At 33.9% G+C, this 13,570-nt stretch overlaps 1 protein-coding gene across 1 annotated transcript; it reads left to right on the top strand.

The window, feature by feature from the left end:
* The first annotated feature begins 7 nt into the window (after positions 1-7).
* Positions 8-2,691, top strand: LOC121318326. Its single transcript, XM_041254854.1, has 3 exons — positions 8-123; positions 880-1,533; positions 1,668-2,691. The coding sequence occupies exons 2-3, from the start codon at positions 1,113-1,115 to the stop codon at positions 2,150-2,152; spliced, it is 906 nt and encodes a 301-aa protein (XP_041110788.1). The 5' UTR covers positions 8-123; positions 880-1,112; the 3' UTR covers positions 2,153-2,691.
* The last annotated feature ends 10,879 nt before the right edge of the window (positions 2,692-13,570 follow it).

Raw genomic sequence — 13,570 nt, 5'->3', positions numbered from 1 at the left:
CCAGACTGTCCGATCTGACAGCAGAAAACATTTGCTGACAAGGAAATGCTGGTACCTCTTGTTTTTGATCACTGATATAAACTACACCTTGACTGACTTAAAATACACTACTGCAGAACTCAGGTAGGGTACTTTACTAAAAAGTGATTTGCTGCAAACCAATATAGTTATCAGTGACATATCGGAGTGTGTACATGTATCAAATAGAGTAGGTTCAGTTTTTTTGTTGCTTTGCTTTTCAAGAAAGGTCTCACACTCGTCATACATAAAGCTCTGTACAGTTTTTGCATCATTGTAGAGGGTATGCTTAATGCTGTGCATTACACCCACAATAATAATAGGCAGTTTAAATAGTTTTGCAAAATCAAGAAAAAGTTCACTGGGAGAAATATAAATATAGGTGTGATTATGATTGCAGTACGTACATGCTGTAGTTGTTTAACCATTGTATCATAGTACATGCTGTGAAACTACTAAGCTTTTCTACTTGTTTGTTTTTAAGTGTATTTGTAACCTATGAAAACATGCTTTGTCATAGTAAAATCTGGAATGGCGCTTATTCCCACACTTACTGTCTTATTTAAAGCATATGTTGCACTAGATTATTCACACAACAAGATAGAAATGAATCAGGGTTTAGAAAATGGTTTCATGGTAGGTCATGCGTACGCGAAAATGAAAGCTTTGCAACCGATACCCCACATAATGAGAACGTTTGTGAAGTAGTACCAGGTGCCCATTTTGATTATCCATTTTTCCCCCTTGCGGGATGATCTAGAGTCCAATAATTGTTGTTATGTCAAACTAGAACAACTAATTTACCCAAACCCACACTTTAGAAGTAATATAACTTTTAACTTGTCCCCTTTTCATTCACAGGAAACTACATAATATCATCACCCACAGAATTGTGAAAATGCAATACTGCTAACATAAAAACAGTTATGTAATCACATGTTTTAGCTAGTTGTTGGAATGTTAAATTTGCTTTTGATCTAATAAAAGAAAAAAAAAGTTGAGAGTACCTGAATGCTACACATCCAATTGCGCCTTTACATACATTAAAATAACCTGCTGGTGACGTTAATTAGTTTAGCAGGTAGCAATTGGTTATGGCCTCTGGAAGCAGTTCTGAAGGTGAATGTGGCAGTAAAAGGGAGTCTAGGATTAAAAATCCTCGATTTAAACAGACAGAAAACAATCTGTTAATTCAACTATGTTTGCAATACAAACAAATATTGTTTAAATCAGGCCATGGTGCTGCAGCCAAAAAGAAAAAACTCTGGCAGAAAATAAGTAATGATGTTTCTGCATTAGGGTTTCACAAAAGGCAAAGTAGAGAGTGCCAAAAACGCTGGTATGATATACGTACAGCGATTAAAAATAAACATTTTTCATTCAACTTGAGACTTAAAAATGCTGGAGAAGCTGCTTGCTCACCATTAACCTCTATTGAAAAAGCCATATGCTCAACCTTTGATATCCGTGGGGAAGAAATCTCCAGAGGGGTAGGCGTAGCTGAACCTAAAAAAGGTACTTTTTTTTTTTTTTTTTTTTTTTTTTTTTTTTATAGTCAACTGTGATCTAACTTCTGGCACACGTAGAAGTTATCTGTGCATTCTAATTAGGATTCGTTATAACTAAACAAATATTATTCTGACTTTCAGCAAAAAAAATATTTATTCCATCATCTCACTTGTCCTTGCGTGAAAATGAAGAGACAGTTAAGAACCAGTCTGATGACAGCAATGAATCTTTTGCAGCCTGCACCACAGACTTACATGTTGAATATGTACAAACTGACAGTGAGACTACAATGCCCAGAAAAGACAAAGAGGATGATGAGCTGCTAAATCAGGAACAAACCACGTCAATGACCGAGAGCTCTGAATGGGATCTGTCTACACATGAAAATAAACCAAATCTAGAAGCATTTGGGGAAATTACATCAGACCAATTATCAAATCCTACTGAAAAAATTGCATCAATGCAGGCTGGTTTAATTAAAGAAATACAAGATGTTAAAGAGCTCATAACTGTACATTCCTCAGCACAAAATGCACATCTGGAAATAATAGCTTGCCAGTTAACCAGAATTGCAGATATCATGGACAAACGCAGTATATCGACAAACAAAGCAACTCAGACATAGCGAACTGAGCTACCATAACATGCAAGTTTATCCACATATCAAAAAGAATCTGCGGCAGGAAATGATAAAATGGTGATTTATGGAATAAGTCAAGAGCAAGGTCTCGCATTTAAGAATAAACATCTGTTGAGATGACATGAAAAGTGGTAGTGCATGTGGGCGAAGAGGTGGAGAAGGTAATTGAGGACGTTGAGAGGGAGAATTTGAATGTGATTCATTTATTAGCAGGTAACATATCTCTCCAATTCTAGCCTGAACAGACTCGTTTTTTATCCTAGCATAAGGGTTTGAATGTATAACAAATTAATAATAAAAATTGAGTTTTTGAATGCCTTTATGTTTTGACCATTGACCTTGATTTTATGCATGTTGAAAAAAAAAAAAAAAAAAAAAAAAACCCACTGATGAAATATGTTTAGTTTTTGTATTAAGTCATTTTATGGAACCTATGACTGGGAAGGAAAACTAACAGATATTTTGTACTGCTACTTTATAGGCCTAACCCAAGCCTCTAGATGAAGAGTAGCAGATGGGTTTCATCCAAATAGAGCCAAACCAAAATTGGCCACCAGCGGTAACGTTTTGAGCAAACTGTTGAACCTATCCCAAGGGGGTGTTCACAAAAAAGAACCGGACGCGGCGTGCATGTCGCCTCCTTGCACTTTGCTCTGCAGTCGCTGCAGACCACTGTTCACACCGAACATGGCAGGCGAAAGTTGAAAATATTTTATCTTCTGACGCGCCGCGGCGAGGGGAGACGGGTGACGCACACTGACGGAAGTACTATTATATATATATATAATAATATATATATATATGATAATATAGATCTATATATATATAATATATATACAAGTACAACTAGTGTAAGATTTCATACACATTGGTACTGTGTAAACTTATAGAAATAATGGAAGAACTTAGATGCGAAAAAAAACATATATTATATATTATATTATATATATATTGAAATACAAAAAGTTCCTATCAGCTGTTACAATGTTAGCTATAGTTAGTGTGCTTCAAACTATTCTATTTCACTGTATTGTGAAACATTTTTCACTGTTTTATTTGTAGTTGTAAGTCCAAAAACAATAAAAACATTTTGTGTGTACCTGTGTTAAAAGATTTACATTATGATGTAGCCACATTTGTTATATATATATTACCCGCTATTTCTAAATTGCCTGCTGCATTTTCATCATTGAATGTAAACTGATATCTTGTCTTCTGCTTTTAAGTTTTTGAAGTGTTTGCAATTAAGACAAACCATGCATGTTAAGATAAGAAGTCTATTCAGCACTGTAGAAGTGCTGGGAAAAAAGGGTCTTTGGGCTGTGTAAGGAGGTCATTATATTTTCTGTCAAGAAGCCCTGGTGGCATGACCTGGAAAAACTTGTCAGTGACATCCGCATGTGCAAGTCTCAGTATGGACTCTAAGGGAGTAGCTGCTGTTTGTGCCAGATAACTGTATTGTCCTAGTTCTTGAGGAACTACCTGGAATATCAGAATTGACATGCAAGTTTGGCAGGACCTTGGTTATTACAATGAATAATGTTGAAATTAGCTTAAGGATAATCACTGAGCTTTTATTTTTTCTTTCTCCCATTGCCTTTGCCATAATTGGAATCTGTCCATATGGTGTTGTGATTTCTGTCATTGCTGTTCACTTCTTTGGAGCGCTGCAACGAATCTGTCATTTTCTGCCTGAGCTCACTAACAGGATCTACAGAAAGTGCATATTGAGGCACTGACTATCTCAATGGAAGCACAGAATTGATATAATTTTTTAATTCTGCTTCCTTGGAACTGCAAGTTTATGGCCTTGTGTAAGACCAAAACAGTGCTTATTGAATACCAGGAATTGGGCTTTATAAAAATGTTTGTTCGGTCTGAAATGATAGCTGGGGTCTAAAACACTTGCCAAGGAGCACACCATTTTTACCATACTCTTCCTCCTAAAAAAAGTTAATCAAAACAAACAAAAAGAACTCTTAGTAAAGTGTGCATTATTCTAACATCTTTAATATCACAGGTACACATCAAGTAAGTGGTACAGATACTGTGCTCCCCTTTATATGGCGGCCCTTTATACTAAGGAACAAGTTATAAGGCAGTACAGTCATGGCTTCCATTTGCCCCATAATGCCATTACACTAACACTAGTAGTGCCGTTATTAAGCGGAACGCAATTAGCACGCTCTTAACTATGGCTCCCAGCTACAGTGGGGGGGGGGGGGGGGGGGGGGGCACTGTAATATGTTTTCAGCAGTTTGTTTCGAGTACATATAACTTGTGTGCTCTGAGATCCACAGCATTTAGACACTTTTTTTCTGCTGGTTTGATTAAGCTGTACTGTGCATGTGTCCATATTTTGACTTTGAAGTTCCAGTAGTTGTTGCACTGTTTTATTTTACCACTAGGGGACACTATTTGATTTCAAACAACTTTATTGATCAAAATGAGAAAATGTAGTACACTGGTACTGTACTTCTGTGCATGTGTGGGTATGTATAGTATATATATATATATATATATATATATATATCTATATATATTATATATATATATATAATATATAATATATATATTACGCATAATACATACTAAGATGTTGCTTGCCCTTTATTAAGATATATGATATTAATGATGTTCTTCCATTAATGCAGTGTGAACACATATACTATAAAGCTGTGAGAATGTCTACTCTCCTGTTCCACTGATGAAGACACTGGCAGAGGTTTCTCGGCTTGTTTTAGTTTACTTTTCTTACTCTCTTCTCCAGTTACCTTTACGGGCGTTGTAATTTTGAAGTGTGTTTTGTCTTCTTGCCAGCTCCATGAATTATTTAGGATGCGAGCAGCAGTTAACATAATGAAAATGATTCGTTATTGACATACTGCATGACTTGTATGTACTTATACAGTATGTACATTCTTTTCTAACATTAATAATATTGTAGAGCGAAATGTGCTGGTATGTATGGCAATTTTTACAGATCTATTTCCATCTACTGTCTGAATGGTTATTGTGTAGTTTACAGTGCATTGGAAAGGGTTGCATCTTATCTGCTTACCATAATACACAATTAACAATATGTATTTAAAAAAAAAAAAAAAAGATTTTTATGAATGAATGTGGCTTTAAATGCAATTCAGTATGGATGTGTTCATGACATTACATCGCAGTGTTTTAGTGTTTGAAGCTACCATTAAGCCATCACCGTATTTGTAAATTGAAAGTGATGGCTTGGTGACAGCTTAAAAAAAAACACTTAGGTCCAACTATGTTCGAACTTCACATTAATTAATGAACTAGTCCATCAAAGTACTTTACCTCTCAGACTGATTCATAACGTTATTATATGAAAAATTATCCAATTACCATCAAACATCTTGTAAATCTAATCTTCTGTGCCAGAGTCAATGCAACGCTCCCTCTGGCATTGTCACACAGGCAGGATGCAAAACTGCACTCTGACTGTGACACTCTGCACATCACGCAGCCATTCCATTACCAGGTGAGCCACATGGACATGTACTAGGAAAATCTGGTTCTAGACATTGGTCTTCAGATACAGTGGTTTGCAGAAGTATTCACCCCCCTTCTCTAAAGTTTTCACATTTTGTTGGCACCTGAGCGTACTCCACAATGCTTTAAAATTAGACTTTACATGTAGAATCTACACAAACTACTCCACATTGATAAAGTTAAAAATGCATATAGAATATAAATAAGTAAGATTTACAGAGAAAAACAGATTAATCTCAGTTGCATAATTATTTTTTACTTTGCTACTGTAGCCCTAAATCAGCTCAGGTGCAAATGATTTGTTTGAAAGGTCACAAAAATAGTGAAAAGGTTTCAGCCTGTGTGTACTCAAAAGTGGTTTAACTTGTAGATATTTTTCCTCAGGTATATATTTTTCCTCTATGGACAGAGTTAATATGCCAGAAGCAATCAAACTAAGAAATGTCTGTGGTTGTATTACAGTAAGAAAAAACTAAAGTATTTAAATAAATAGAACAGTGAGATTTCAAAATAAGAAACTTAATATAATAACTTCAGTAAATGCACGAGGATGTTAGTCTGTATCAAAGTATAGCAGTCCTAAGTTAATATTCAGGGTTGCATTTGCTGCCAACCAGTTGCCTAATTAAAATTAATCTCCTGCCTTCTGTGTATACCAACAGAGTAAAATAAAATTACAATTTATAAGGATTATAAGAATTAGACATATGTGTTGTACAATCATTTACAGTTAAACTTATACAAATAAAATAATTATTGTTGAAAGATGAGATTAATAGTTAGAGTTCAGCTTGTTTATGCCTTTGTTATTAGAGTGCATACACTCTTGGAAGCCGGTCAGACCTAAAACATAGGGCCTCCCCTATGTTTACATTAATGTGAGCTATCGCACGCCCAACCTTGGCCGCAGCAGGCATCCCATTTAATTTACTTGAAAATGAAGTCATAGTTTTTAAGGAACTGAACACAGAGCCTAGGTATTGCCATATAGCAAAAGAAAAAAGTAACCCTTTCTAGACATAACATGTTTTAAACTAAAAAGACCTATTTGCTTTTACCGTAACTAAGCAATCTCCAAATATATATATATATATATATATATATATATATATATATATATATATATATATATATATATATATATAAAAAATTAATAAATGAAAAACTGAAGGGAAATAATATGTTTTTAATAAATAGAAACAATATTTGTTTTTGTTTGTTTACGGTTCTACTGAATTAAAAAAAAGTCTTGTTACAGGAAGACTGAAAAGGCAGAAAATGAGCATCTAGTTTAATTGGCTCATGAATGTGTCAACGATCAATTTTCTTATTTAGAAAAGAAGTAAGCTTGATCTGAAAGTAGTCTTTAAGCTAAACACAGGTATTCTAGAATAATTCAAACTGAATATAAGTGTAAATGTTTTATTATATCAGAGGAACTGTTAAGTTTGCATATGAGACAATAAAGTGTAAACTGGATTTAATATATTGACATCACACCACACACACACACACCACTATATATATATATATATATATATATAATATATATATATATGAAATAATAGAAATAGATATAAGTAAGACTCTAGTAGTTGAGTATATCTTAATTCCATTCTGAGATCATCAACATCATCAACATTCTGGAATTTTGTTTTAGAAAACTACTAGTTTTTTAAAGTACTGTTTTTTTTGTATTCAGCCAATGAAGGACTTATAGTAATCAATTATTCTATCTTTTTAAGTACCTTCATTTTGGTACACAGCAGTCTTCCTTTTTCTCAAACTTTACATATATATATAGTAACAGCCGGACTCATCACACTGCTCGCTCGGGTTTAATGATGACCAGCACACAGGGTTGAAAGAAATAGCGCTGACGCGCACTTTTAATTACTAAAATAAACAAAACCTACACCTAACACTTAGCTCCTCTGGAGCTCTAACTAAACAATTCTGCAGTTCCCTGACTAGCTCACAGGACGGCTAAGCAGTTTACCGGGCATAAAACAAATAAACAACACAGGTTAATGCAGAACTTACAATGTATACTATTGCTCGGGAGCAGAGCGCACCTTGTGCTCCCTTCTACTTAGCAGCCTCGAGTAGACTGTCTGCTGACTATTTATACCTGCCAGTTGGCTCTAATTTACAATAACTGCCAACTGGCAATAACAATTAACCAACAATTAAACAAAATTGTGCATATGCATGTTTTTGGCAGGGAGAATATTAACCCCCTCCCTGCCGTGTTACTATATATATATATATATATATATATATATATATATATATATATACACACACACACACACACACACACACACACACATATATTCTATATATATATATATTAATATATATATATAGATATATATATATATATATATATATATATATATAATATTTGTAACAGCTGGTGTTATGTATTAAGGAAAAGTTTCTCTCACATATACACATATATCATTATGTACTTGGTAGCAAGGACCCTGTAAACTCCAGTTCACCTAATTTGTAGAGGAAGGAGGGGTTAAACACAAGGAACAGGAGATCATGTCCAATTCATTTTAGAAAAGGAGTCACCAGTACTTTTTAAAAATATTATTCACTTAAAAGATAAGGGTTGTAAAACAAAACAAATAATTTAATTTAGTCTTCTAGCGTTTTAAATGGAACAGAAATTCTATAAAAGCTCAGGTAAAACCCCAATCAAGGATCACTCGACTTGCTAACTACAGTTGTGTGGTCCATGCTCTGAGGATCTTTGAAAAAGCTGGTTGCTGTTTCGTATTCAGAAGTCTGCATTTGAATACAGCTCTTGTTTTAACATTGTATTCTACAACTACACTTCCATATAGTGGAAGGTAAGAATAATTTTGAATTTATATCATTGCTATAAGGTATAGGAATTATAGTTTAGCTTTGGAGAGTGATATATTAGGATTTAGCGGTGGGCGTTTTAGCTTTTTTCTATGGCTAGCCTAAGGGCTAAGCATATGATAACCATACTTGTACTGCTGCATTGAAGTATTAATGCTGTTAAACCTGTAAAGGCACTGGAAACACCCAGATTGCTTATTATCTGGGAGTGGCTTGCAACCACTAGATCCATTATTAAGCATTTAATAAACCGAAGGAGTATGAATACTGCTTTGATTTATTAAAACTTCAAATTATATGAGTCTGTGTGATTTTTTTTTACTATTAAAAGGTTATCTGGACATATTGTAAGCCTAGTGCATGAACAATCCAATTACAGGAGTTTAAAACATCTCCTTAAACATTTCTCCTGAGTTTAAGAGTTTGCTCAGAGCAATACAAGAAGTACGTCCATTCTGACAAAACTAAGGAGAGCAAAGGGCATAGGATATGTGATACTCAATATCAGTGTTTTTCATTTATTAGATTTTAAGGGATTAAATTAAAGGATTTATGTATTTCTATATTTTTTAAATAATTGCAATAGCTTTTATATGGGTTAATATATACAGCAATTTATACTATAATTGAATGTTGTGATATGTTTACAGTACACTCACAGACAAATACTTTAAATTAGTTTATACATAAGTATCTGCTAGATTTCAGAATCTGGATTTCTTATGTTGCAATATATTGTTGCTTTTTTAAAAAAATGCTTTTATTTTTTAAAATATTTTTATAAATCCATGAATTTAGAATTTGCACAGTTTTAAAACCATGTGATGGGAGGCCTACTTTCCAGATATTGTATAATAAATAAAAACAAACTTTTCCCTTTGATAGTTTTTGAACTAGTAAATGTCACCTAAAGCAAGGGATTTGAACTCCCTTGATCTTCCCACTCAAATATGTGTTGAAGCCACTTGCTCTACCACATGCAAAAATACATTTACAAATCAGAGCAGCCAATTCCAAGAAAATTGAATCACATACTAGTAAACCAGCAGATATATTGTGCCTGTAATTGTAATGATTCATTATTTCTCTTGCTTGGCAGAATAATTTTCACCTACTTACAGAAGTGCTGCTGCAGTACAGACGTTTCTTTCATGTTCATAGAACAAAGCTGTGTAAATTTACTGGAAATATCAAAAGATCACAAAACTCGGTGTCTTTCCACCTGTGACGAGCTTTATGCTGTCGATTTTGAGAGAATAAAAGGCTGCTAACAGCAGGCTCTGAAAAGCAAAGAATAGACATTTTCTATTTCATTCATTTGTCCTTGTTCAAAAATGTGCTGGGTAAACGTAACTTGATTAAATGCTCCATTGAGGTGTGTGAATTGTGTTTTGAGTTCATCATGGATTCTGCATAGCTGTTACAGTCATATAAAGGATTGTGTCTTACAACTGATATGTCTTCATAAGATTTATAACACTATGTAACACAATTTTTGTTCCTGGGTAGTAAGTGTTATTTCCTAATTGCTTATGCCTCAAAAGTATAGAAAATGGCTGTTATTCCCTACAAACTTTGCTTTTGTGACTATATATATTATACTGTAAATACAGTATAATCGTAAATCTCGAAAAACTACTCACTTCTAAATCTTTTGTAGTCATTTTTGTATTACTTTAGTATAAATACATGTTAATTTGGATTCATATTTGTTTTGTTTTCTGACTTTATGTGAACGAAAAGACACACATTTGCCCGTTTTCCCATTGGAAATTGTGATATTTTGAAATATCACTGTCCTGGTCACAAAAGCAAAGTTTGTGGGGAATAATAGCCATTTTCTATACTTTTGAGGCATAAGCAATTATGAAATAACACTTACTACCCAGGAACAAAAAAAAATTAAAAATTTGTTACACGGTGTAATCATACAGTTTGACTGCTAAATAATTGTATGTATTGTTGGAAAATACAATATGTAATGTCAGTGTATTATATATTTTATATAACCTGCTCTTGTTATTATATTCTACTGTGTTCTGAATGGTAGAACTGGATTAACAGTGGTCTCTTGTGATCTGGCCTTCTTTACTTCATTGGATGTAAAGCATCTACATCAGCTTTCTTTTTTTGTTCTTCCTTTGATGGGTAACCACTTGTTCCAGTTACACGGTGAGGAATTCTCAACAAGTCAGTTGCAGTTGGGTTGTCTGTTTGTGGGTTAAGGATGAAGCTGTGTGACAGCGAATGTGGTAGGCACTCAGTTTTGTATTAGGGTCATGGCTGTCTCTAGTAATTTTGATAAGTCTGTGGCCAGACCATGGCAATTGACCGCAGGAGTTGATGTACGGTATGGTACCAGGAAGGATGAAGTGTAGACAGTCCTTTACTACAGTGTGATGCTTGAAAAATATGCAAATCCACAATTAAACAAACAAAAAAAAAAGATATTCATGACAAAAGTAGCCACTGATAAAGCTAACAAGACATAAGAAAATGTATATTTAAAACATAAATTGTGAATCAAAGTTAAATATGTTATGAAAGTTAAATAGATTTTTATACGCACTCTAGCAGTCTTTTCTTGGGTTATATAATAAATTGAGCTGATGTACTGTAATTATCATTACTATTGTATGGTAAAATGTACTATGCACCCTACATGTCAGCAGTTAAACCATACAATTCATTTTTTAGTAACTACATTCTAGTTAGATATTATCTGTACCATAAACAAAAATACAATACAGACACTTGTCAAAATCCGCCCACCCACTGCGAACTAATGCATATCCCAGTTAAGGCCAAGGATTAGCTCATCAAATAGAAGACCAAGATTGTTAAAGATACTACAGGAAATCCAGGGCTGAAGCAGCCAAGTATCACTTCCTGAAAAAATATTAATGGTTTTAATGGCCTATCATGTCAACACAGTTCAATATTATCTGTTGTAAACTAATATTAATTAATAAATAAATAAATATCAGTAACGTGAGACATTTAAGGATTGTTTCCAAAGGCGTTCAGCTTGCCAGTGTGAGAATGCCTATCTAGACTGAAAACAAAGTACCTGTATCCATCTGGTGGATAGCTGCATCTCAAACTGGGCTAGAGGTTTTTTTTTTTTTATAAACCCTGGTCACATTTCACAAGCTGAATAAAAATGAAAGAAAAGGAGGTTTAATTAATAAGATGCCTTTTGATTTGTAGAGCAAAACTGCCAGAGCAGATGTACCAGGAAAGAGGATTAGATTGTCCCTTCTATGACACACACAAAATGTCCCTTTTTCCCCTAAGAAACCTCCATTGAAGCAAGGCCTCCTTTGGTGTTAAGCTACAGAGATGCCAAAGAAACTGTTGTACGAGGTTACAATGGACAGCTCTCAGCAGACCAGACAGAGTATGTGAGAAGGGAGCTAATATTGTTCATGGTCTATAGCTGTTGGATCTTCACACTCAGAAGCTGAATATATTTGCACATTTAGCTGCAGTCATTAGCAATTGCAGAATTAATTAAATACCCCCTGTAAAAAATATTTCAGTATTTTATAAAAACAAAAAAGTGTAATGTTGTGAACACAGTGAAGGTGTTACTTTTATGGCAGTTTAATAAGTTATTTCACTCTTTGTTACCATACAGTTTAATATAGTCGGGAACTTTGCGATAGGAAATGCTGTAAAATGTACATATTTTTTGTAAGTCCATTATATAAGCATTTACGATTTCTATTGTTAGTTTTGACATTCAAAGAAAAGGCATTTTGTGCAGTTGTTTCAGGTCGCTACTACTGAAATTTCAGAGAAGGAATAGCTTTGCAACTGGCAATCAGATCATATAATATATGTTTTGCTAAGGTGGTGTTGTTTTCTTTTAATAACAACACTAATTTTTATCCAGATTTATTAAGCACCAACATAAATAGGAAAGTGTATCTCTCTTAATTCCTTGAATATTTTTGATGTACTGCAGAGCGCCATGCCTATCAGGTTACTATTTGGCTTCTTATTATATGTGTACTAAATCAACAGAAGCTGGTTACTTTCTTATGTGTTTGTGTGTGTCCAGGGAAGGGGGTTGGGGACAGCTCTAACAATGAAAGAGAATCAAGAGTTTCTGCACTTTCACAATTTGTAGGATTTCAACTTGGAAGCACTACCACAATTAAGGTATTTTTGAATCAACAGCAACTTGTGTAATAAATGGGATCAACTTAGGTTAATTTTATAGCCATGTGCAGCAGTTAGCTCTACCACAGTGATATGCCTACACTCTGTCAGTTGCTAAGCAACACAGGAACATTTTTTATGTGCTACACCGCGCTTCGTTCACCGTAATCTTGAATGCTACATTTCTCTTAATGAGGGTCATCTCATAAATTAAACAGTAAACCTATTCAGTGGACAGAATCGTGAATCTAAATGCAAGTTTACAGGCATTGTAAGCTCTTCCAACCTTCTACGCCATATAATTCAACTTAATGAGAAACAGAGAAACAGTCAATATGCATGTTTTAATTAGATTGTAATATTTTCTGTACTAACATTGATGATACTGCTTAAAACATACTTAGAAAAGCATAGTAATAGGAACACAGGAACTATTCATAACCTAAAACAAAGTCATCATGTATTGTAAAGTTACACCTGCAATGCAACTAGCAGGTTCCCAAAATTACCACTTTTCTGACAGTTTCATTTTTTTTTTTTTTTACAGTTGCAGGGGTAATCTCACAAAAGCCTTAAAGTAATATAAAATGTTAATCAACAAGGATATAATATAGAGGATTGTTACAGTATACAGCCTTGGGTACATCAATTCACAGTTTCTTGAATGCATTCTGGTTACCTAAGTATCAGAGTAAATATGTATTAATTGTAACCAAGGGTACTTGTGAAAAAAAGTAATTAGCAGACATTAAAAAAAACATCAAGTTCATGTGCTTATAATTTAATAAGCTGTATACACAATATAGGATTTACTTGTATTTAAGATCAGAAAATCAGAAT

Source organism: Polyodon spathula, chromosome 7 (assembly GCF_017654505.1).
Source record: "Polyodon spathula isolate WHYD16114869_AA chromosome 7, ASM1765450v1, whole genome shotgun sequence".
Taxonomy (NCBI): Eukaryota; Metazoa; Chordata; class Actinopteri; order Acipenseriformes; family Polyodontidae; genus Polyodon; species Polyodon spathula.
This window is presented reverse-complemented; position numbering and strand designations above follow the sequence as displayed.